The following is a 26,487-nucleotide window of genomic DNA, read 5'->3' on the forward strand; positions in this document are numbered from 1 at the left end:
AATTGCTCCAGAAACATTTAGACGTATGCCACTTCAAGATCCGATTAAAATAAGTTGAGTTATGGACTTTAGAACTTCAGCCTTGGCACATTTTTGAATTTGTACATTATCATAACATCAGAAAAATGACAAAAAAATGTTAGAAAAATAAATTTCCAAATTTGAATGCAGTTTTTTAGATGATTGCTCCAACAACATTTAGAGGTATGCCACTTCAAGATCCGATTAAAATTAGTTGAGTTATGGACTTACGAACTTCAGCCGTGGCACATTTTTGAATTTGTACAACATCATAACATCAGAAAAATGACAAAAAAATGTTGGAAAAATAAATTTTCAAATTTGAATGCAGTTTTTTAGAGAATTGCTCCAGAATCATTTAGAGGTATGCCACTTCAAGATCCGATTAAAATTAGTTGAGTTATGGACTTACGAACTTCAGCCGTGGCACATTTTTGAATTTGTACAACATCATAACATCAGAAAAATGACTAAAAAATTTTGGAAAAATAAATTTTCAAATTTGAATGCAGTTTTTTAGATGATTGCTCCAACAACATTTAGAGGTATGCCACTTCAAGATCCGATTAAAATTAGTTGAGTTATGGACTTACGAACTTCAGCCGTGGCACATTTTTGAATTTGTACAACATCATAACATCAGAAAAATGACAAAAAAATGTTGGAAAAAAAAATTTCAAAATTTGAATGCAGTTTTTTAGAGAATTGCTCCAGAATCATTTAGAGGTATGCCACTTCAATATCCGAATAAAATGAGTTGAGTTATGGCCTTTCAAACTTTAGCCATGGCACATTTTTGAATTTGTACAACATCATAACATCAGAAAAATGACAAAAAAATTTTGGAAAAAAAAATTTCCAAATTTGAATGCAGTTTTTTAGAAAATTGCTCCAGAATCATTTAGAGGTATGCCACTTCAAGATCCGATTGAAATAAGTTGAGTTATGGACTTTAGAACTTCAGACTTGGCACATTTTTAAATTTGTACAACATCATAACATCAGAAAAATGACAAAAAAATGTTGGAAAAATAAATTTTCAAATTTGAATGCAGTTTTTTAGAGAATTGCTCCAGAATCATTTAGAGGTATGCCACTTCAAGATCCGATTAAAATAAGTTGAGTTATGGCCTTTCAAACTTTAGCCATGGCACATTTTTGAATTTGTACAACATCATAACATCAGAAAAATGACAAAAAAATTTTGGAAAAATAAATTTTCAAATTTGAATGCAGTTTTTTAGATGATTGCTCCAACAACATTTAGAGGTATGCCACTTCAAGATCCGATTAAAATTAGTTGAGTTATGGACTTACGAACTTCAGCCGTGGCACATTTTTGAATTTGTACAACATCATAACATCAGAAAAATGACAAAAAAATGTTGGAAAAATAAATTTTCAAATTTGAATGCAGTTTTTTAGAGAATTGCTCCAGAATCATTTAGAGGTATGCCACTTCAAGATCCGATTAAAATTAGTTGAGTTATGGACTTACGAACTTCAGCCGTGGCACATTTTTGAATTTGTACAACATCATAACATCAGAAAAATGACAAAAAAATTTTGGAAAAAAAAATTTCAAAATTTGAATGCAGTTTTTTAGAGAATTGCTCCAGTATCATTTAGAGGTATGCCACTTCAAGATCCGATTAAAATAAGTTGAGTTATGGCCTTTCAAACTTTAGCCATGGCACATTTTTGAATTTGTACAACATCATAACATCAGAAAAATGACAAAAAAATTTTGGAAAAAAAAATTTCCAAATTTGAATGCAGTTTTTTAGAGAATTGCTCCAGAATCATTTAGAGGTATTCCACTTCAAGATCCGATTGAAATAAGTTGAGTTATGGACTTTAGAACTTCAGCCTTGGCACATTTTTGAATTTGTACATTATCATAACATCAGAAAAATGACAAAAAAATTTTGGAAAAAAAAATTTCAAAATTTGAATGCAGTTTTTTAGAGAATTGCTCCAGAATCATTTAGAGGTATGCCACTTCAATATCCGAATAAAATGAGTTGAGTTATGGCCTTTCAAACTTTAGCCATGGCACATTTTTGAATTTGTACAACATCATCACATCAGAAAAATGACAAAAAAATTTTGGAAAAAAAAATTTCCAAATTTGAATGCAGTTTTTTAGAAAATTGCTCCAGAATCATTTAGAGGTATGCCACTTCAAGATCCGATTGAAATAAGTTGAGTTATGGACTTTAGAACTTCAGACTTGGCACATTTTTAAATTTGTACAACATCATAACATCAGAAAAATGACAAAAAAATGTTGGAAAAATAAATTTTCAAATTTGAATGCAGTTTTTTAGAGAATTGCTCCAGAATTATTTAGAGGTATGCCACTTCAAGATCCGATTGAAATAAGTTGAGTTATGGACTTTAGAACTTCAGCCTTGGCACATTTTTGAATTTGTACAACATCATAACATCAGAAAAATGACTAAAAAATTTTGGAAAAATAAATTTTCAAATTTGAATGCAGTTTTTTAGATGATTGCTCCAACAACATTTAGAGGTATGCCACTTCAAGATCCGATTAAAATTAGTTGAGTTATGGACTTACGAACTTCAGCCGTGGCACATTTTTGAATTTGTACAACATCATAACATCAGAAAAATGACAAAAAAATGTTGGAAAAAAAAATTTCCAAATTTGAATGCAGTTTTATAGAGAATTGCTCCAGAAACATTTAGACGTATGCCACTTCAAGATCCGATTAAAATAAGTTGAGTTATGGACTTTAGAACTTCAGCCTTGGCACATTTTTGAATTTGTACATTATCATAACATCAGAAAAATGACAAAAAAATGTTAGAAAAATAAATTTCCATATTTGAATGCAGTTTTTTAGAGAATTGCTCCAGAAACATTTAGACGCATGCCACTTCAAGATCCGATTAAAATAAGTTGAGTTATGGACTTTAGAACTTCAGCCTTGGCACATTTTTGAATTTGTACATTATCATAACATCAGAAAAATGACAAAAAAATGTTAGAAAAATAAATTTCCAAATTTGAATGCAGTTTTTTAGAGAATTGCTCCAGAAACATTTAGACGTATGCCACTTCAAGATCCGATTAAAATAAGTTGAGTTATGGACTTTAGAACTTCAGCCTTGGCACATTTTTGAATTTGTACATTATCATAACATCAGAAAAATGACAAAAAAATTTTGGAAAAATAAATTTCCAAATTTGAATGCAGTTTTATAGAGAATTGCTCCAGAAACATTTAGACGTATGCCACTTCAAGATCCGATTAAAATAAGTTGAGTTATGGACTTTAGAACTTCAGCCTTGGCACATTTTTGAATTTGTACATTATCATAACATCAGAAAAATGACAAAAAAATGTTAGAAAAATAAATTTCCAAATTTGAATGCAGTTTTTTAGAGAATTGCTCCAGAAACATTTAGACGTATGCCACTTCAAGATCCGATTAAAATAAGTTGAGTTATGGACTTTAGAACTTCAGCCTTGGCACATTTTTGAATTTGTACATTATCATAACATCAGAAAAATGACAAAAAAATTTTGGAAAAATAAATTTCCAAATTTGAATGCAGTTTTATAGAGAATTGCTCCAGAAACATTTAGACGTATGCCACTTCAAGATCCGATTAAAATAAGTTGAGTTATGGACTTTAGAACTTCAGCCTTGGCACATTTTTGAATTTGTACATTATCATAACATCAGAAAAATGACAAAAAAATGTTAGAAAAATAAATTTCCAAATTTGAATGCAGTTTTATAGAGAATTGCTCCAGAAACATTTAGACGTATGCCACTTCAAGATCCGATTAAAATAAGTTGAGTTATGGACTTTAGAACTTCAGCCTTGGCACATTTTTGAATTTGTACAACATCATAACATCAGAAAAATGACAAAAAAATTTTGGAAAAATAAATTTTCAAATTTGAATGCAGTTTTTTAGAGGATTGCTCCAGAAACATTTAGAGGTATGCCACTTCAAGATCCGATTAAAATAAGTTGAGTTATGGACTTACGAACTTCAGCCTTGGCACATTTTTGAATTTGTACAACATCATAACATCAGAAAAATTACAAAAAAAAATTTGGAAAAATAAATTTTCAAATTTGAATGCAGTTTTTAGAGAATTGCTCCAGAAACATTTAGAGGTATGCCACTTCAGCCTTAGGACAAGAAACAACAGCAGCTTAGTTATTAAGAAATAATATTAATATTATATTTTGCGTGAAATACATAATCCAAAATCATAGCTAATAAAAATCCATAGCTAATACGCCGTTCTTTGTCTCCCATTTATTTATTCGCAGGACGGGAATATCACCACGAGTATCCTGACATTGAAGGTAACATCGGAGAACGATAACGCCGAGCTGACGTGTCGGGCCACGAATCCCTGGTTCTCCGGTGGCGCCATCGAGGACAAGCGCATCATCCGTGTGGCATGTGAGTACATACTCCAGTGCGGGTATATTCCTCCTCCTTTGCGATAGGTGAACTGGTAGCCTGCTATGGGCAGCAGTGTGGCCTGTGGAATAAAGGCTGCTGGGCATTTGGGTTTGGGTTCGGGTCTGGGTCTGGACTCTGAATCCGGGCCATGGCCTTCGGAGGCTTTGTGTATTCTTAACACAACTGCCCGGGACCTGGCCTATTTCAGTGTGCATGTGTGAGCTTCTGTGTGGGCTTGACCGAGGAAAGTCCAATTAGACGCATATTACGGCCAGAGCCAGCGTAATTTTATTAAGGCCAAAGGATCCAGAGGAGCCAACGGATCCGGAACGGAGCCAACCAAGTTGGCTGGAGGCCACATCAACCTGTTGGCCGCCTTCTGCTAAGCGGCTTATAAAATGCAGTCAAGTTGACTTCAATGTCGTGTTCTTTGACCTGCCTTGATTAAATTTGCACCGTTATGTTTCTATTGCTTTCCCTTTTTCCGCCGGCCTCTATAATATTTGCAACATCCGCTTCCGACTTCCGCCTTACATTACTGCCCCCTCTGCTTTCGTCGAAGTTTTCTTGTATGGCAAGGTGCACTGGGAATAACTGGAGCCAGATTATGTTCGTTGTTCTTATAAAAGTTATTCTTTAGCAAGAAGGTGCTATGAGAATTATTGAGAATTATCATTATATTTAATTTTTTTATTTTTATATTTTTAATTCTGCCTAAACTTTTCCTTTTTGCGACGTGTACTAAACTCGGGAAATCTGAATCACCTGCACTCAAATCAGACCAGCAGTAGACTCGCTTTGCCAGCTCTTCATTTTGTGTTTCCTTTTAATAATTCAGCATAAATGTCGGTAATTTTTTGGACCGTTCAGCCGACGTCATTGACATTTGCCGCCATAGTTGGTCCCGGCTCCATACTCAACTTTTGAGGATGGCGGACAAAAGACTGGCTGGGGACAAGTGGCGCCAAGAGTCTTCGTCGCGTATTAGATTTTTACAACCGTAACTAATAGTCCCATTTGGCGTGTGGTCAAGAGAACGAGGCCTGCTATTCCTCGGCCCAAAGGATGTTGTACAGCAGCTGGCGCTAAGTACATTACGCAATGCTGCTGCCCAGGAGTCCGGAGTTCACCTCCCGGCCCATTGCCGTTTATTATTTTGACTTTTATTCAGCAATTCGCTGCGCTCATTAAGCCGGATGCCGCACTTACTTACTTACTGACTCGCCTTCTCCGCATCTTCTTTCCACAGATCCGCCCACGGTATCGGTGCACTTGGCCAACGAGGATCCCAGCCGGCTGGTGACGCGGGCCGAGGGCCAGAATGTCACCTTTAAATGTCGAGCAGATGCCAGGCCGCCGGTGACCAGCTACTCCTGGTTCAAGAATGTGAGTACTCCACTCCCACTCATCATCGTCCATTTTCGCAAGCTGACGTGTATCGGACACTTAGAAATTATTATTTTCAATTGCTCCAAGTTGGCCCAAGGCGTTCACATTCTTGTGGCTATTTAGAAGCAGACACTTTTGCGGTTTAATTTAATTTGGCGTTATCCTGTAAGAGTGAAAATACTTCGCATTCCTGCTGTGCCCAAGGATAATGGTGGTTAGAAAGAGTGCCGCACAAATGCTGGGCTCATTTTTCAAACGTCTTATAATTGGCTCACGATGCCCATTGAAGTCCATTCGTGTTGCAAATTATTTAACTATTTATCATGCGACAAATAAACCGAAAGAGATTGGTATTGCCATGGACACAGTTGGATATTTTTGTGCTATTTTTGTGCCAATTTTGTGCTGGCCAACCATTGTTGACCGCCTGACTGTGACTTTGTCTTGGGTTTTTATTATTAAACCGCATGATTCTGACATCCTTTGACAGTTTTGTCCACATGGCACATCATCATTTTTCATAACAAGCAAAAACCATAAACCCGAGCTCATATTTTTCCGAGCTCATATTTTCCCGTGCCATTCTCCTCCTTTGGCCAGGCAGTTAACAAATTGCCAAAATCATTTGGCCGTCGAGGGGTGGTTTTCCAAAAACTTCTCTTTACTATATTTAGGGCACTTTGATTTTTGATTTTCGGTTCGCCCACTTCTGGCAGTGGCATTAATAGGCTACGGGTAAAATGAGGCAACGAATTATGAAAAACGACTGGCCAAATGTGCGCAAAAAAGTTGTGAAGAGCCAACGTTCGACGTCAGTTTTGTCGTGTATAGATTGTTATTATCAGACGGGTTTTCGCCATTCTTTTGCTTGGCCAACTTTTTGCACTGGGTCAACTTAAACTTTTCAGAGCCCTCTGAAGCCCGCAAAATACAAAATGAAATCCCTGCGAGGAATCGAATTAAAGCCACTTTCGAGCGAATACACAAATGAATGTGTGTTCCCAACTTTCCCGCTCGGCATTGTTAAATGCATTATGGCACAAGGGCCAATGCAATTACCGTCCTCCATCAGCGCAGTCATGGCTTTTTAATGAATTTTACAAATAATCAAATGATGCAGCATGGCCAATTTGCGGCGTATCTATAACGCGTGTTTCCAGAGGACTCAAATGCGATGGTGCAAATTAGCTGTCAATGATACGGAGCACACATAGGTGGGCGGATAGGTGGAAGGCGCTTAAGCCATTTTAATTGCATTATTATTATTATTATTATGAATTAATTAAATGCATGTGCAAATGTCAGCGGGGATTTCGCTGCTAAATGCATAATCGAATTATTCCGTAGTCAAGCTTTACTAATGGTGCATTTGCATCCGCATGGAGTCACTTGTCCAGCGAAACCAGCGACTGAGCAGTTCAAGTCGAGTGTCAAATGCTGAATGCTAAATGCTAAATGCCGAAAAATACATTAATTTGATTTAATAAAATCCATTTATTATTTGGCCCACTAAAAGACCACATTAGGCGCCGGCAACCGCAGCGATTCACCCACATACCAAATGGGAAATGGCAAATAGCCGGTCGGGAAGCATTGGCTCCATTGTGGTTGCCATTTAGTGCTGCCAGTGATGGGGATGGTGGTGGTGATGGTGGTGGCTGTGGGTACTGTGGGTGCTGTGGTCACTCGACAATGCAGCCGGCAACACCGCAATTTGTGCCATCTCAGGCCAGTGGGACAATACTTTTCGGCGCATGTGTGTGCAATCGCAGGCAAATAGGGAAAAGTCCCCAAAATAAGTCATCAAATGCAAATTATATTCTCCTAATGTCACCACATATATCTAAGCATACTGCGAAGGCCAGAAAATCCTTACATAATTATTTAAATACGCATATTTTGATTTATGACTGAAACAATACTAGCAGTCTCGCTTAAATGAACAGCCAAATGGCCTATAACCGTATATGTACGAAGAAAATAATAATTAGTAAATAATTGAATGATATGAAAGATACGAAAGTGTGCAACAATATTTATAGAAAGATTCATCAGATTGAATTGAACTATATTTTCATTTCATCGCCTAACTTAAAGCCAGTTTAGAGTGGCTTAAGCAGCTTGTTCCCAATAAGTGGACTTCACAAAGCCAGACCATTCTGTACCGATTTAATAACCCCTTCCTCACATTTCAGGGCATGCGAATGTCGGGCGAGAGCACGGAAATAATGCACTTGACGCAATTGGAGAGGGAAAGTGCGGGGGCGTACGCCTGCGGTGCCACAAATACGGAGGGCGAGACCCGGAGTTCGAGCCTCACTTTAAAAGTGCAGTGTAAGTACGACTTGCGAAATAAAATATACACAAACTACATGTGGGAGCAGCAAAGTGGGGGCCAGGACGTGATGAAACAGCATGGCGAGCCGGAAACGGAAGCTGCAGAATAAAATCAAAATCAACAAGCGATGGCTGCCGGAATGGGAGTTTGCAACTTTTTGGGGCAGCGTCGGATGGGGAAATTGCTTAGAAATGATGCATGAACGTCGCTAACTTCATCTGTAACTGTCGGCGTTTGTTGTCCGCTTGTTTACAATTGTAAAATTTCTGAAATTCGTGCTGCCGCTGGCCTAAACAACCGCCATTGATTTATACACACGCACTGACAAAACTTTCGCCTATAAATCCAGCACTCGCAATTTTCCGCTCGCCCAACAAACTTTTCATAAACCTCACGGCTGCAGGCAACCGATTTTTTCACAGCCTCGGGTCGAGTTTCCCCTGCCTTTTGGCCATTTTTTGAGGTGATTAATGTGGATTTCATATACTACTGCTCACACAGGCGATTTGGTTGCATAAATCAGAGGAAAGGCTGCACAATCGACCAAGGAACTCGAGTGCTTCTTAAGTACACTATTTGGCCGGGCTCATGTACCCACATATGGCATTTGCGAGGAAGGGATCCCAGAGAGCGATGGTGCGTGGACCATTGTTGGACGCATTTATTGTGTTGTCAGCTTACAAGTAAGGGAAAAAGAAGCGTCTTTTCATGTTGCCAATGCTGGAAAACCGGAACAGTGCCACGTCTGTTGGGCTGCCACTTGGAAAATGTGAAATGCATTGCTGCAGTCCCTTCCCTTCCCGAGGACCTACGACAGTTTAAGTAGTTTATATTTGAAATTATGAAAGTTTTGCGGAGGGAGTCGTCTATGCATTGAGTTGGCGCTTTAGGTAACTTTTCCCATATTTGGGCACACACGCTCAACAGCAACAAGTTCGCAGACAGATGGCTTAAGTATGCGACGGTGAAATGCAGCCGACTTGTGATAAAAGCCAAGAACGTAGTAATGAAGCTTCGAATGTTTATCTGCCTCGGCGTGACTTACATTTTAAAGGCGGCTTTCAGCAGACAATCTGTGATACTGGAAGCCCGGGATACTCGAGTATTCAAACAGACAGACAGACACATTTCCCTGGGGGCCAAAGGCAGTGCTTCCGCATATCTGCTCCCATTTTACAGCCAAGTGAAAGTAAGCGCCGAGCGACTCGCCTTTCTTTCGATACCTGGCACACAGATTTCCACGCTAAGCTACACATAAAATAAATATAAAAAGCAGGACTAGATAAAAAAGAGAAACCTGGAGAACACAAACCCCTCGTTCGTGAAACGGAAACATGTTAATTACTATGCTCAAGGCTATGTAGCTGGCTCGACTTCCCTTTGGATTCACCAGCCTCTCGTTCTTGCCTCATATTTTTGTGTGTATTTTGAGGGGGGCTGGTTGGATGGGGGGGGGCTACATCCCCCCGAGAGTGGGCGGCAGTTGTTTGCGCACCGAGGGGGTGGGCTGAACGAATTTAAAATGGAAACTTTTTGCTGCCTAACAACTCGATTCGGCGTGTATTTATGAAGCTCCCGATTCCCTCGTCTCATCCTTTCAGTCTCGCCGCGCTGTAAATCGGGCACCGAACAAACCTCCATTGGAGCCGTCAGCCTTCACTCGATCCTGGTCAAATGCGAGGTGGATGCCGATCCGCCGGACTCCGTGCGCTTCAGTTGGACGTACAACAATACCCGGAACGTGTCGCCGGTGAGTACTACTTTCCCTTTGGGGCACAGGCAAAGAAATACATGTTTAAATGAAGGATTTTACCCACAAATATATGTCAGTTATCACTTATCGCTTTGTCATTAAAGCGAAATGGAGTCATGGTAAAACAATTGGAATTTAATTGATTCATAAAATACTCGCACAATGGCTGTTGTGCGGCATCAAGTTCAAAGCAGTTATTTCTCCGTGCATCGCACTGGGGCAAAGGTGCATGCCTCGTCCGGAATCCAAACCGAACTTATTGTGTCTGTAATTATGCCGGGAAACGTGCTGCAGCCGGAGCCTTTGGTCCGACTGTCGCAATTACTCGGCATCCCATGCAGCCAGTCAGTCCGGAAGAATAGAAGTGGGTGGGAGTAGATGGTTGGATGGATCGGATGGGTGGGCTGGTGGCAAGTTCGAAGTCGGGTGCTATTAGCAGAACTTGTGCTAAATACTCGAGGGTTGTCTGGGATTTTCGTTCGGCAATTCAGAGCAGACGAACAATGGTCGAGGTGGGGAATCGGGCGCCGTACGTGACTGAATTAAAATTTAATCAAAATGTATAAATTCGGCATGGTGGGGCATACACACCCGACGTTCTACGGAATTTAAAATGCAAACCGTTTAGGTGCAAAGCGGAGGACTGCAGAGCTGGCAGAAAATGCCAAAAGTGGTAGAAAGACAGCAGTTGGAGGAGGAAAAATAGCAGAATGGCTGACCAAACGAACCGAAAAGACTTGCATATGTGAATCGACTTTCCTCGAAATGTCGGTTCTGGGACAGCTGTGCACAATAAATAAAGTAATTCATTTACCGCAAAAGTTATTTGAAAATCTGCACGAAACCCGTTGCCCGGTTGGCCACAGGATGACTTATACCGTCTCCAGCTCGATTCGTTTGGCTAGCAATAAAAACTTATTTGCCTTCAAATATTTATGCCCCCCGAACTGGGATTCGTTTTTGGTTGGATGCTCTGGGTTTGCTTTGATTTCAATTCGATTTGGTTCGATGGGAGTCGAGTCGAGTGGAGTCGATTCGAGTCGAGTGGGCAAGTGCATCTGATCCTTCTGCCTACGTTCGCACAATGAAGCCGCCCTAATCCCCGTCTGTTTGCCCAACATTACAGGTGCTCAACTCGAGGATACAGTCGAACGGACTGGCCAGCACGGTGACGTACCTGCCCCAAACGGACTCCGAGTTAATAACGCTGGCCTGCTGGGCCAGCAATGCTGTGGGCCGCCAAACGACGCCCTGTCTGGTGCACATCCTGCCGGCAAGTAAGTGGAACTGGAAGTGGAGGCATCCTCCTCCTCCTCCTCCTTCTCCTTCGCCCTCCTACTCAAGTCGAGTCGAGGAAGTTGTTGCCACAAGATGCCGGCACTTACCTCCATCTTCGCCGCAATTTAAACAGTACTGGTGTCGGCATTGCCACCGGTGCCGTTGCCGGTGTCGGAGTCCTCCGTCCTCCGTCCGCCTTCCTCCGCCCAGTCTATCTCTTATGCACACATAAGGATCTACTTACATAATTGGCGAGCGTGTGCCGGGTGAAGGCACGGAACGGACTGGAAGGACTGGGTGGCATTGGCGTCGCCGGCACCGGTGTAGTTGGCCAAAATGTTGCCAAATAATCCGCAGGTTGAACTGCCTGTCGTTGCTCCAGGACTTGGCCAACTTCGATGGTTGTTAATGCAAAGTACACAGAGGCGTTGCGATGCACTCGGGGAAAGACCTTTGATGCGTTTCAGAAACACATATACAACTCTTAAATAATATTGTAATTTTAGCTCATATGAAATTTCCGTTTGTCATCAATACAAATCACCTTTGAACACTTTAAAAATCAAAAGATAGTGGATATTCCCTTTCAAGCATATTCCCTTACTTCACCCTAAGTTTGGTAACATTTTAAAGACAGCGTAGAATTATAGACCAATTTAGTTATCCCCACTTTGTGCATCGCACCCTGGGGCCAAAATTAAAGCTGATTTCATAATTTTAGGGGCGTAGTCGCCAGTCGTTTTCTTGTTTTAACGGGGGCAACGCCTTCGTTTGCGGCAAAGTGGCGCTTTAAGGCGACAGGAGCTGCGTTTAAATGCAATTACCGATGGGGTGGCCGTTGGGCCATTAAGTCCCGGCTTGTCTATGACTATGACTAACTGCCATCTGGATACCCGTTCATCCCTTTCCATTGGAACCTTTTCTGCAGACACCCCGGAGGCACCGAAGGCCTGCGAATTGCGCAACGACACCGTCCTGGAGGTGGTTTGTGTGGCGGGCAGTGACGGAGGACTCTCGCAGTACTTCATGCTGGAGGTGGTGGGCGGCGACCCACTCTACTCAGGAGATCCGGGCGGATCGGCGGGCCAGGGACGAGGCCAGTTCAGCGAGGCCATCGGCCTGGGCGACAACGAGATATCCACGCTCAACGATCAGGTGAGTGGCGCTGCATCTGGATTCCCCGCCCGAATCCAGTTAGTCTAAGTTGATAAGTTCCGGCAGGGCAAGCGCAAATTGCTCAATTAAATTAAAATTTACTCACGGCTCGGCAAACAGCTGCCAGCTAAAAGCGAAACAGAATCAGTTACAGAATCAGAACCAGAATCGGGGTGCATATAAGATAGATCTGAGGGTGTGTGCAATAATTCACTTGAAATCCATATGGTCAATTAGTGTGCATGTCCTTTGACTTTTCTGCTTGAATTATTAATAAGTATTTTGGGTGTGCCATGGGTGCCATGGGTGCTTGGCCAGGGGTTTTCTTCAGCTCAACTCGAGTGTAAAAGGGACAACATAATTAATGTTGGGTCCTGGGTCCGATGATTTCACCCTTTGTCCAGCCACTCGGGGAGTGCATGCTGAGTTATTAAATTATCTCTGTCACTGCTAGATGGGAATATCATATGAAAATTTCATTTCATTTCGTTTGGCTGCTCTCAACAGCCTTGATGAAGCGCTGAAGCTGGCCGGGCGAGTTTATTAGCAAAGTAGCCAAGCGCAAAGCTCATCACGAGGATGGTCATGAAAATGAAAATGAAAATGAAAATGTTACGACGATGATGACCGTGGCGATGATGATGGACCGACATCATCTCCGGACTCTGACCCACGCCCTGGTTGCTCCTTTGGCAGTCAGCTTTAAAGTTTCATGCTAGATAAAGGACACACACACACACATTCGCAGGGAGTGAGGTTGGAAAAGTGCCGCAAGGACAACATAAATTACTTACGCTTACTTGAGTGGGAATTTGTGCGTAACCAACGAAGCTCACTCGATTGTGTCCCATTACGGCAAACGGATATTCAGTTTTAAATTTTAGACAGTGTCCTGTTTCTGTTTCAGTTGCTGTTTCAGTTGCTGTTTTCTGCGTGGCCATCAGTACAGTTGTGCCTCCGTATTTTTCAGGCATGAGCAATTATTTATGCGTTGGGTCTGCGAATGGGACAGAAAGTTAAAAATACATAGCATACTTTGCAGCGTGTGGCGAGTGAATTATAAATGCGCCTCTTGTCATGGGCATGCCCGCATCCCAAATCAGCCAAAACATACATACACAGTATATGCGTATTTAGTTTGCTATATAACATAAATGTCTATAATTCCAGGCGACATCTGCACCCATCTTCCGCATGCAGGAGAACAGTCCACAGTTTCGTTTGAATAATTTAGAGCCGGGACGTGAATATCAATTTTTAGTTTACGCCGTCAACGCCAAAGGACGAAGCGAGCCGCCGGTGGTGATTGAGAATGTACGCGTGGCCGCCCAACTGGGACCATATGGTGAGTGCCCCAATCCCCAAGTGCTATCCCGTTCGGTCCGGTCCTGTTCTGTCTCCTCGCCGCTTTTTTTGCCCGAAAACAGCGACCCGATACTTCACAGTTGAGAGGCGGAAGCTCAAAAACAAGAAAGGCAGAACTCGCTGCTAATCACATAAAGAGCACAAGTTATGGCCACCCGAGTTGCTAGTTTGTGGGTCACTTCTCTTCCAAGGCCAATAAAATACCCAAGACCTGAACATGGAACTGAAACCGAAACCGAGGCCGAGGCCGAGACCGAACTGAACTGAAACTGGAACCCTTGAACAGCTGAGGACGGAACTGTCTAATTCAACGCCTGACTGCATTTTCAAATCAACGCAAGTTCGGGGAAATCGTCTTCAATCAGCCGCCGCGAAAAGTTCGCACATGGCGTCACAGGGACACAGGGACACAGGGATGTCCTTAGAGCGCAAAGAGATGAGAACCTGAAGACGGCCTAACTGCCTCTCGAGCTGGGATGGCAGTGCCACCCCAAAGGACGAGACGCCCTTTTCTAATCCACTGACTGAGTTATGCAGTGGAGCGGAAAGCATTTCAGCATTTTCCATCAATTCTTTGAGTGGGGCACACGCATATTACGTATACGCAGGGGCGTGTAGCAACAGCCTCTTCATTTTGCTCCTGCCTAACGACATAATGCGACTGCCTGTCGCTGTGTGCGTGCATGTGAGGTCCTGTATGGGCTCCTCTGCGAGCTCCATTGTGTGCGTGTGTGTGTGTGTGAGCCGTGAGCCAAGCGTAAGCGGAATTGCTTCAATTTTCGTTTTGCTTAACGGCCACCGTAGACACTTTTCTTTTATTGTTCCTTTCACCATTCTCAGCTCTCTCAGCTCGCACACAACTACGCGTACGACAACAATGTTGTCATTATTTTCATGCTGATTTTTATTTTTATCTGCATTTCCATTACCATTTCCACTTCCATTTGCCCTCCTCTGGCCATTTTCATTTCGCATTTCGTGCGCTTCCTTCGCCCAGTTAGCCATAAATCAGTCATATTGCCCGATTTAATGGGGCTAATTGCATTTGATACGCAAATGTTCGATTAACCGCACTCACTAGATTTTCGGCTCGCACTCAATTCGCTGGCGAAACCTATTTACATGAAACAACAGCTGCCCAGCTTTTCTCGTCGAGTTACTTATGTATGTTAATGGGCTGGCGCAGACTCGTATATTCGCCCTCTGTGATTACAGAGCCGAGAGTATGGACTTGGCATTCCCATTTTGGTGGCTGGGGCTCCTTCTAATTTATGCGGAATTTTAACAAGCACCTAGCCCACGCAGTTTTTTATTTTCGCCGGCATATGTGGGCCGATAAATTCCGAAGCCGCTGGCTTCCAACCAAACCAGTTCAGGAATATAAATAAAATGAAGCCAAATCAGCTGACGCTGATTTAAATCAGTTTACGCAGAACTCATCAAGAGAATTTATTACACTTTGCGCCGGGTAAGGAAAACGTGCAAAATATCAGGCAAAGTGGCCACTTGAGCCGGGAAAAAAAGCATCAAAGGCGTATAAATAAGGAAAACAATGTTGGCAAAGGCGAAACGAAGGTCGAGGATGGAGCAAACTGATTAAAAAACAGGCTGAGGTGCCGTGAGCCATGGCATCAGAAGCCAGCCGATTCCAGCCGATCCAGATCCAGTGCAAAAGGCCGGGCAATAACAAAAATTAAATTGAGCCGCAGGTGTAGGCAATTTCCACTCAAACGCTCACTTCAAAAGCCACGACCATGGGAAGGAGCAGGTCATGAAAATCTGGAAAACCTGAAGGAAAGTAGCTGGTCCTGGCAATGTTTCAATTCCGAGGCCGTTGCTTTGACGGCCCGCAAATGGAGCGGAAACGCTTGGATGCCAAAGAAAATGGGTGGGAGGCTGGCATTAACGAATGTCTGGCATAAATCTTGCCCGGGGATCATCTTACAATCAGTTTGGCCTGGGCCCTGGAGCTTGGCTCGCACATTATGTTGCAATTTCCGCTGGCTGAAAATCTAATAAATATAAACAATGCCTCACATGTTGCTCATAATTGCCGAGGCTTTGCGGCAAGTGCCATCAGGTCTAATCGCTGGTAATAAGTGGCCAAAATGGCCTTTGATTTTCATAATTTCTCCGCCGCAGCAGCCACTATTTATCATGCCGTCAGATCTGCCATAGCAGAGCACCCAGCGATTTGGCTAATTTCAATTTTCAACCCAATTTGCCCGCTCACAAGGGCCAAACAGGCAAACAGGGAAAACACAATAAGCAAACAGTCGAAAGCAATCAGTTAGGCAAAATAATACGGCACATCGCAGAAAAACAAGTAAATAAATAAACGGCAGCGAGGCGAGGCAAACAGAAATCAGCAGGAGCATCAAACTAATTCCGAGCAAATAACAAATCATTGCTAGGAGCCCTCCAACTATCTCATGCTCCATCTGCGATCCATGTTAGTGCACTGGAAAAAGTCGACCTCTCGAAGCAAACCTCGCAAACTCTGGCAAATAGTCCTTGTTAAATATTAAAATCCATACAATAGTAGTAAAACATCATGACCTACGCCAAAACCTTTATTAGTATTTGTAGTATTTTTCATCAGTGTAGTAATAGTATCCCTCCTTTTGCTTCCAGATGAATCCATTCTGTCCGAGGACCCAACGCCCGCAGAAACAACGCATCATGGGGGCGGCGGTGTGGGCGGCAGCGGAAGCTCCAGCGGCCTGGGCACCGGCGCCAGCACGGGCAGCGGTCCGGAGAAGCAATCGACGCTGCTGATACTCGCCGCCGTCGTGGTGATAGGCGCCGTCGTGGTGACGTCAATTATCGTGGCCGGCATCGTCGTGGTCTGCCGGCACAGGCCGCGGCCACCTGAGCCGCAGGAGGTGCGCAAGAGCATGCGGTGAGTCGGGAGTCCTTTGTTTTGTGGTCTCCACATCCACATCCGCATCCGTGTCTATCCGGATGCTGGGAAAACTAATAATGAAATTGTTGGCTGCCTGTGTGTGTGTGGGTTTGTGTGCAGAAATAATTACTGAATTATTTATGTGGGGCACGTGACTGACAGCCGAGGATGAAGAAAAGCCGCGCGGCAGTTGTGGGCGAAAAACGTAGCATACTTTCTTGCGCATTCCGCGCTTATGACTATTACGCAGAAACTAATTAAATGACAGCCGCGCAAAAATGGCCGCTCAATCAATGGGGCCCCACTTTAAACTCACCTGCCTGCAGAAAGGTTAAATTGGCCAATTCTAGACCTGATGGTAAATGTCGGGTTCATTAAGGCGATCGCCTAAGCACTTTGAGGCCGCCAATCGATTAGAGCCGAGCACGCACCTGCCCAGTAAATTATGCTTAGTCTGTAATTAAATTAATTAAACCTGCACCTGACGACCGGCCGGCAGCCCAACAGGGTCAAAGTCCAACGGAAAAGAATGGCCGTAAACGAGGTCCGCACTCCGGACTCCGGACTCCGGAAACGAGGCAGCCGCACAAGTTAGAGTTTCCATTTAAGATAGGAAATCAGCGCTGTATCTGCGAAAGGGTCGCGCCCCGTGGGTGGATAATTAAGCAGCTGCTTAGCTGATGAACTCGTCCTTGCCACCCACTTTCGCCCGCCTGCTGGCTAATGAAAAATAAACACAGAGTACCGCCTCCTAGCCTTCGTATCGACGTGGTACAGGTCCAGCGTCGATGGTATCCTCCTTTCTTTGATTTCGGGCCGGCCCACTGATTGCCCAATAATGAATTCGGGCAACCACTTCAAAGCAGAACCCAACGAAATATTAATTATAGTTGCTGAAAATAGTCGCGGGCACATCAAAGCGAATCGCATGCGGGTCATTAAATGGTCATCACAACTGTCAAACGCGCTCCATGGCGTGCATAAATAAAACGGGCCCACCTGCGCCTCCGTCCTCCGCCCCTCTTCACATTTGGACGTGGTGGACATGGTGGTGACCACCCCCTTTTTCAGTCGCATGTGCGTCTATGCATAAATTTTAATGATTTGCCTTTTGCGGCAAAGTATTAGCGCAAATATTTGATGCACACATGGCCGCATATCTGCATATCTGACTGATAAGAGAGACGCAGATGCCGAGTGCGGCGTAATAAGCTCCACCGTCGGCATTGGCTTATATTTAATTTACAATGGACCATCGAGCAGGCTGATGAAAATTCGAGGGTCCTCAGGAGAAATGGTAATATTTTTGCCAATATTTATCAATGCGAGTGCCGAGTCGATAGCGAAACGCGCATTAAATCCGCTTTGGAAGGGCGCAAAACGCGAATATTGCGCATCCGCCGTGTGCAGCGCAGCATCCTGGTTTTCCCAGCCCAACCACCACCCACTCAAAAAGTTCACCCATCCGTTCCCCAGGTGATTGCTGTTTATATTGAAATTCGAGTCGCCTGAGAGCCGGCAGCTGGCTTAGTTTGTCCAGTTTGCTAAGCTGTTTCGCCGCGCCTTGGGAACTATTAGCAGTCCAACTTTTTCATGCCGTGTATTTTTCAATGTCTGATTTTTTGCATTCTTCTCCATTTTTTAGGCCGGCCAGGAACGATGTGCCGAGCATGTACATCGAGGAGGACGAGCTGAACGAGCTGGAGGAGGGCGGCGGCCGGGCGGCGGAGATTAGGGCGCGGGTGGCCCCGCCCAACTCGCACCTGTGCGGTGGCGGCGGCATGCCGATGCCCGGCGGCGTGGGGTCAAGTGGCGGGGCCATTGTGGGCGTGGCCGGACCCCACCACTACATCTCCGAGAGCTTCATTCAGTACGCGCAGCCCAGCCTAAACGGTACTATTCCAAAATCTATACTCAACAAGCTGTAGTATGTAGTACATGTAGTACGTAGTTATTTATCCGTAGTCCTAGTCAAGTAGTCATCAATTTATCCTTGTATCTATGCATCCGTGCTTTGAGACTGCGATTGCCATTGTGATTGCATCCCCAGTTGGTTTTGCTCAAGAACTTTTGAGTTGCGACTCGAGTGCGCTCTGGATATTAATTTGTATTTGTATTCGTAGCCTTAGTTGATTGATTTGCGTTATGTAGAAGTGCACTTGCCTGTATATATTTAGTACACATTACTCACCTGATTTGTAGATTACATTATGTAGATTAGTTTAACATCTTGTTTTCAGTAAAGCAATGCAAAGCGAATAAATGTCAAACTCGTTTTGGAATGCACACGAACACGAATTTGTTTTTAAGCCGGCAGCTCACTTAACAAGACGCACATTGTTTTTAATATTTTATGATTGCGCCGTAATTGATTTGCTATTTAATATTTAGTTAAGTATCCGGCATGTGAGTAGTTTGCGTGCTGGACGCGCCGGAGATCAACGCACCACAGGCAAAACAATTAGGTTGGCTTGAGCTGGCGCTAATGATGCGGTTGAACACTAAATTGGCTGGCAACTAATGAATTGGAGCACATGTAAATGAAAAACTAATTGCCCCATTTGGCATTCACAAAAGTAGCTTATGGCATTCGAGTATACTCTCTTCCAATTAGCGCAGATCAAAGTATTTAATTTCGTTACATTTGCGTTGATTCGCTTTCAATTTGATTTCGATTTCGATTTCGAATGAGTTGAGCGACCGAAGCCTTTAGAGTCGAGTGTTTGGAAGGTATTTCGCATTAGCCGGGCACCCGACATAGACCACACCTCCACTAAGTTCCCGCCTGACCTAGCCATAGTACCCCCCCTCACTATTTCTATATCTCTGACTCTTGCTCTGTCCTCACTTCCCTGTCTCTGAATCTAACCAACTCCGTAGGTAGCGAAACACTATCCACTTGCTTTCCAACTGTCTTAATCCTCGACTTGAAGTTGTAAATACCTTGCCCAGTATTTAAAGCAATGTAGTAAGCCCCCACTCTCCACAAGTAACCGAGTACGAGCGTTGTACATTCGCCGAGTTGTCCTTGCGAGAGTCCTAACTCCTAACTCTATACCATGTTATCCATCCACCCAGGCGACGTGCTGCTGCCCCTGCTCGTTACATCCAGCCAGCCTTGCAGCACTAACTCCACCATCTCGAGCGTGGTCCTGGCCATGCCCCAGGCGAAACTATGTCCTGATCCTGCGGGCCGACACACTGCCTGGCCGCCCGAATGTATGCAAAGTAAATTTTATGTAACTAAATCCGTGCAGCAGGTCGAACGACACAACCCAAGCCAGAAACCGAATCCGAATCCGAAACCTAAACCGAAACAGACACAGATACAGATACTGAAACTGAAGCTGAAACAGGAACAGCTGCAGCTGCAACTGCAGCAGATGGGCAGCCATGTCTGAACCAAAAATTCTCTGTCGAATCTGGCAGTTGGAGATGTAGAATGCAGGGGACGTTCAAGTTCGCCTCTCAAGTATTTTTAATATCCCCGTACCCGAGAACATTGCTACAGTACTTGCTCCATTTCACATTTTAATTTGTCGTCCATTTGGCATCCCAATTTACTTTGCTTGTTACGTTGCCACATCCCTGCACTCACATGTCTTTCATCTGATTTCCTTTATTCCCTTTGTGCATTTGTAATTATTTTAGCTTGGCTTTGTTGCCAGGCAAATGCCGCAAAAAATATCCAAAAAATTTCCTTTCATTTGCGGCATTCCGTATGATTTCCTTTGATGCGATTGCTAACTCGGTTTTGATGCAGCGGAGATAGCTTTTCTGTCGAATGGATCAGAGATATTAAATCCGAGCTAATTGGAGCATATGAGCTTTTTCTTTCCCCAGCAATTCAAGGCTACATACACATTAGACTGGCGCATTGGAGAGTGCAGGCAAATATTGTTTTAAAAAAGGATAAATGCATCGGGGAAGTCCGGGCACATGAGGCTGTTTGCTTAGACTTTGTTTTTTTGTTGACATTCCTGTTTATTTTCCTCACTAGCAGCTATGTATGTGGGTTCTCCACACTCCATGTCGCTCATGTATCACTCAGTGCAGTGCCAAGTTCTTTTGGGATAAATCGCATAAATTTCAGAGCGCAGTCGACGCACTGGCAAACAAACATGTGTACTATGTGCGTAAACATGCCTCAGACAGCAACAAATTTGCAAAATATTTTGCTGTTTTAACCCGTTTCGCCCACTCCCACCCACTTTACGCCCAGTTCAGTCTGTTTGCTGTGCCAGCTCGTGCAGACTTTGTTTTAACTTTGAATTGCATAAATTTTAATTATTTCGAAAGCACTAAATTAAAACACAAAAATAAGCACAAAGGCACACAAACACCAGTGAGTTCTGCCTGCGCCTGACGTGCCGACATGCCGGCAAATGCAAATATTATTTAATGGGCAGATGTGTCGTATACGTGATATTATTGCTAACACAACATCATCGCCCCTTCCCCGATTCTCTTGGCACCCGATGCGTGGGCTCAAATGTCGCAAATTAGCTAAATTTGATTTTGTCAGCGATTTAATTTTATATTTTCATTACTTTCAGCATGTCCTTCCGCTCGTTAATATCATCGCTTTTTATTTGCCTTTTTTCCTTTTTTTTTTTGCACTACCCCCTGCCAGCCTGTTTAATTTATGTGCGCCGGGGGTCGGTGGGGCATGTGACATGACACGACTCACCCACACTCGCAACTCCCGCCCCAGTGCTGCCCTTTCACCCGGCAGAACGTAAAGCAAGTCAACTGGCTTACATGGCACTAACAAGTGCCAAAGTCGGGCTGAAGTGCGCCAAAGGGGCGGTCCAGAAAATTTTCTTGTAGCTGTTGCGCCCGGATGCCAACGAGAAACACACAGTTTGGGAACTCTCTTCGCTGGGATTACACTGAGCTGCAAAGCAGCTTAAGCGATGCCCTCGAATACTGATTGGGCAGAAATCTATTAGTTTTCATCGAGATTTTTATTAGAACGGGGACACAAGGCCAAATAGAGTTTTTAGCTCTGATCAAGATCGTCTTAATGCTGTGTTTCACTGTTTTGATTTTCCTTATTTAGTTTGTGAGCCAATAGTTTCCTATAATTCAATGCTAGTTACCTACTATTTCGCTTAAGAGAACAGTGTTGCGTTGGGGCTGCCCGGGAATCCATACGCAGCGCTGTCAAATTGAAATAAAAAGGTCCTGGAAAGAGCAAAACGCTTACAGCGCCGTAACTCAAGGCAAACAAGTGAGTATATGCATATGTGTACCAACTCACGGCCAGCAAAAGACACCCATTCGCATCTTTACAACTCGGCAGTTGCTGTCATTAGCCAGCATTTTTAATTGCATATGCCAGTCCCGCTGGCTCCACCGTACAGGTGGCACTGGCACCGAGCAACGAAGGGCGAATCCCCCAGAGCAGTCAAATTCGTTTGGCTTTTTGTGCCCCCAGCCAGATCTGCGTATGGTGGTGATGATGGAATGAGTTGGAACTGCCGCTTTTTTGTGCACATTTGTTTCATTTCATGCTGCTCCATTCATTTGGCCCAGCAGCGCGTTTTTGTCTCATTGTTGCTGTTTGTCTTGCTGCTTGTGTGAGTCAAGAGTCGCGAATGTCTGAGCCACGTTTGTGTGGCCTTCGTCCTTGCTGGCCCGGCTTTTTCTATGCGTATTTGGATTGTAAGTAATGCGAGTGGGTTGCAGATGCCAGATTGTGGGTTGTCGGCTGTATCTGCTAGGTTGTAGGTTGTAGCTTGTAGCTTGTAGGTTCCATGTGCACTCCAGCGGCACTCGTCTAATTAGACAAAGTTGAGACCCAGCCACACAGCAGCCACTCGAAATGAGCACACGGCGCCATTTGCTGCGGCTATGTGATGGGATGGCATGGTGGCATTATCTTAAAGACTCCTTAAAGCACATGTGTATATGTGTGTGTCGGTCTGCGAGCTCTCACTTTGATGTCTCTGTCGTGCCACAAAAAATGCCGCAGAATTTGCCTGAGCAACATTGTTTATGCGGCAGCAGCGGCCTTACACAGCAAGAAATAACTCTCAATTAACTGCCAACGAGTTACCTACTACCTATAGTGCCCTCAAAGTCGCATGATCTTCAAAAGGATTAAGACAATCCAGGGGAATGCGTTTGAAGTCTTAGTGCTTCTGGGAATTTGAAAAAATGTGCGTGCAACATAGGCCTTAATTAATGTCATCCTTAATTCAACGCCACTGTTTGCAAGCAACTTGTGGGTTGATTATTATTTTTGATTCCCCATTCTGTTTAATAAAAATTTCTTTTTGTGCACACACGCACTCGCCGTCCGGAATGCTCAATGTCAGCGCTGTTCATTCATTTGTCGCCGCACTTCCGTTTCCGCTGCCCCACCCCCTCTCACTTTCCCGCCCTGGCACCATTCCCTTTAGTAGGTTTTTCCGCTTTTTGTTGGGCCATCCAGGCCGGCAACATTTTTGCGACTTTTGACATTTTTTAATGCTGTCAGCCATGGCGTGAAAGTAAACGTGAAAGGCCATAGCCACAGCCTCCCAAGTAAACGCACACACGCACACGTAGAAGCTCCAGAGAGCTGCCTTAGTTTGTGCGCCTTTATGGCCCAAAGACGCCACACAAATGTGACATAAAAGGCGATAATAATAAAATATCACAGTGTGCTGGGCCGAGCCACGTCAAATAGCAAACTGCAAAATCGTAAACAACAAGCGCTAGATGACGCTCAAGATTCACTTGATTCACTTGATTCGCCCGGCCGACACAATAAGGCGGACCACAATAAAAAAGAAAACCCAGACTCAGAATTCCGGCGAAAAGTGCCATAAAAATTAAGAAATTGTTGAATTATTTTACGTTTACGAGCGGAAGGGCCAATGGGGAGCAGCTCCCCATGAAATAAAGTGAATATTTATATCGAAATGTTGTTGATGTGGATGTTTCTTGTTATCTCTTGTGATTTCTGTTGCTGTTTCTGTTGCTGTTGTTGTGGCGTTTTATTAGATGCTATATTATTTTGTTATCAGCGCACAATTGGTCACGCTTTCGCTACGTATTTGCTAATGGCTCTCTTTTTCTTTTCGCCTCTCAAATAATAATTTGCAACTCTGTGTTATGATGTCATTTTGCAAGTGTTGTGAATCTGAAAAGCAATAGAAAGCAACCAAGCCAAATCAAATCAACCAAACAAGCCAAACCAAACTAATCGGTATAAACATTTTGCCTTTGTCTCTCTATTCCCGGTTACACCCACACCTACACACCCACACACCCACACACCAACTCATTACTCACTCCCACATGAATTTATGTCTCACCCACACACCCACACACCCACATCCTCTACACATATGCCATTGTTGTTGACTTTGTTTTATACCAACCAACCAAAGTGTATATTGCAGACCCGGATCTGATATTGCCGCGCGGCGAATTGGAATTTACGACCCTGGATCCAACGCTGAAGTAATTGTAAAAAGTAATAATAAATATCCACACACACACACATAGGCACACACACACACACGCAGACTCGCTCGCGGTGAGGCGTCATAATTCACGGGCATTTCATTAAACATAGCTGTAAATTTTTAGCATAAATTTAAATGCATTAGCGTAAAGGTAAATCGTGTTGCGTAACGTTTAAGCGGAAAGGCAAATAGATAAGGATTTACAAAACCATTTTGTAATTGTCAGCCATTAAGTGTCACTGAAACCGCTGAAGGCGGATGCAAAATCAAAATGCAAAAAATACGAGCATAAATATAGAAACCAGAAGCTGCGCTATAAATACGCTACAAACTTGTAACTGAAATCAAAAGTACGAAACATGTAAATACCACCACTCACTTCACAACACACACTCATTTTGCTGTTGCACCATCGACTGTACATAGAGAACGGGCAAACATTAATCAAACTGCATTTAAATGTTAAATATTAATTGTAATTAATGAACAACTAGCCCGTAAGCCAGTAGTAGTAAGCAAGCCGTGTGTATTGAAAGTGTAATTAGACTCATAGAGCCAGCAAAGAGTTATTGGCCAACGGACTTTGCACCAGGTATCTGCCTCGGATGTGTGCAAGTATCTGGCCACTTATCCATTAATGTCTGCATAGCCATATAGGATTCATTAGCTAAAGTTCCAGTCTGTCCCATCCTGTTGCTGTCCGATCACTGAAATATTGAAATGTTTCCATTTAATAGCAGCTAGCAGCTATTCTGGGCCCTCGGCCCACCCTTTCCGCCCTGATCCGGCACTTTCAGTCGCTATTTATGGCAATTCCATGAATATTCTATTACCCCAGTAAGCCGAACCGACGGCCAAAGATGAATAACAGCCGAAAAAACACACAAACAACAGCCCAGTGGGCCGTGCTCGAGTGCATAATGAATAAATGTCGAGTGAACAGCCAATTCCCAGGGTCCTCAGCAATTCCACTCACACAAGACTCCCACATTCAAACTACAACACAAACTCGAAGTCAAACAATAAATGCGAATTCAGTGTAAATGTTATAAATAACTAAAGTAACCGAGCAAAGTACGACATAAAAATAATAATAATAATAATAATAATAATAATACGCCATACACTTTACACAATACTCCAATGTAATTCGAATTCTAATTTCAAATATACAAACATAAAGTGAAATGGCAGACTAGCAAAATATACAGTGCGTATGCGTAATAAAATAAATTGAAATATATACACATATATAGATGCATACAAATGGAAACAGAGGGGGCAAACCTTCCGTGTGCCCCCGAATGTCGTTCTCTGTCTCTGTCACTCTGGACAAAACCAAACTGATTGTTTTAAGCGAAGTTAGATTTATAAATAAATTAAATTTAAATGCGTACGAGAGCGCAAACTTAAAAGTGAAATACATTAATAACTAAGTCGAAACTACTGAGTGTGTTAATAATACTGAATACTGAATAAATAAACAAGATTCAAACCAAATTCAGCTGGCCCTTTCAAATCAATTCCAATTAAAACGCCGACTCGCACATCAAAGCGAAGATTAATGCCGCCGCGACTTGGTCCACCAGAATCCGCGTCCTGTTTGCCCAACTTGGGTTTGGTTTGGCCAGGGGTTAAGTGTTATTAATGCGGAGCAAATCCTGCGGCGCTGCAGACGCGGATGCAGCCTGATTGCCACTTGAGGCGCGTAATCGAAACATCGGCAAGGCGGTCGGTCAATGGAGCCGCCTTCATTACTTTGCCCAAGCCCATCAGTATCCTTTGCCCTCGGATTCCTTTTCCTTTGCCAATCCCCAATGCCACACCCTCTGCCCCAAAGCCAAACACGAAGCTCGCCGCCCCAAAAGCCGTGGATTCGAATTAAGGCTGTTAAGCTTAAGGGGCACGAAGGCTGGTGGGTTGGTGGGTGGGCTGAAGGATTGGCCCATCTGGGCAGCCTTGGCATGCACAGGAGATTAAAACAGTTGGAGGCAAATTTGCAGCGCGTGGGCCAACACCAGCGCCCATGAAGGTAAAGTTTGCCAAGGAAACTTTCTGCGAATGCAAGTCTGTTTGTCGTAATTTGTTGCATACTTTTCAGAGCGCAAACTTGGACTACAACTAAGTAGGTAAATCGATTGGTAATGAAACACTCACCGCAAGCTACTTAAAATGTTTTAAATATATTCGTTGGCATTTAGTAGGAGACTGCCCTAAAATGGGTACTTTTTGGGTTGCCATGTGTGCCGAAAACATTTTGCAATAAAAAGTTTGGCAGAATTCATGCTCGTTCCTCGCAATTGGTTGCATAGTTTTAGCTGCTCCAACTTGAATACCACACCGGACTCGAATCGAATTAG

At 43.5% G+C, this 26,487-nt stretch overlaps 1 protein-coding gene across 3 annotated transcripts in view; it reads left to right on the top strand.

Annotated features, from left to right (window-relative positions):
* LOC6554590 (nephrin) overlaps positions 1 to 25,359 on the top strand; it is a 73,270-nt gene extending 47,911 nt beyond the window's left edge. The window contains exons 8-18 of one of the 3 annotated variants that reach the window (XM_001981510.3): positions 4,346 to 4,481; positions 5,734 to 5,870; positions 8,069 to 8,207; positions 9,813 to 9,961; positions 11,091 to 11,241; positions 12,171 to 12,397; positions 13,568 to 13,742; positions 16,397 to 16,664; positions 18,313 to 18,560; positions 19,746 to 19,886; positions 24,062 to 25,359. In XM_001981510.3, the coding sequence (XP_001981546.2) occupies positions 4,346 to 4,481; positions 5,734 to 5,870; positions 8,069 to 8,207; positions 9,813 to 9,961; positions 11,091 to 11,241; positions 12,171 to 12,397; positions 13,568 to 13,742; positions 16,397 to 16,664; positions 18,313 to 18,560; positions 19,746 to 19,886; positions 24,062 to 24,126 (1,836 nt within the window). In that variant the 3' untranslated portion in view covers positions 24,127 to 25,359. Of the gene's footprint in view, positions 1 to 4,345; positions 4,482 to 5,733; positions 5,871 to 8,068; positions 8,208 to 9,812; positions 9,962 to 11,090; positions 11,242 to 12,170; positions 12,398 to 13,567; positions 13,743 to 16,396; positions 16,665 to 18,312; positions 18,960 to 19,745; positions 19,887 to 24,061 lie in introns of those variants that run through there. The other 2 variants (XM_026981409.1, XM_026981410.1) reach the window with 2 other exon arrangements.
* The last annotated feature ends 1,128 nt before the right edge of the window (positions 25,360 to 26,487 follow it).

Source organism: Drosophila erecta, unplaced genomic scaffold (genome assembly GCF_003286155.1).
Source record: "Drosophila erecta strain 14021-0224.00,06,07 unplaced genomic scaffold, DereRS2 tig00000000-arrow-pilon, whole genome shotgun sequence".
NCBI lineage: Eukaryota > Metazoa > Arthropoda > Insecta > Diptera > Drosophilidae > Drosophila > Drosophila erecta.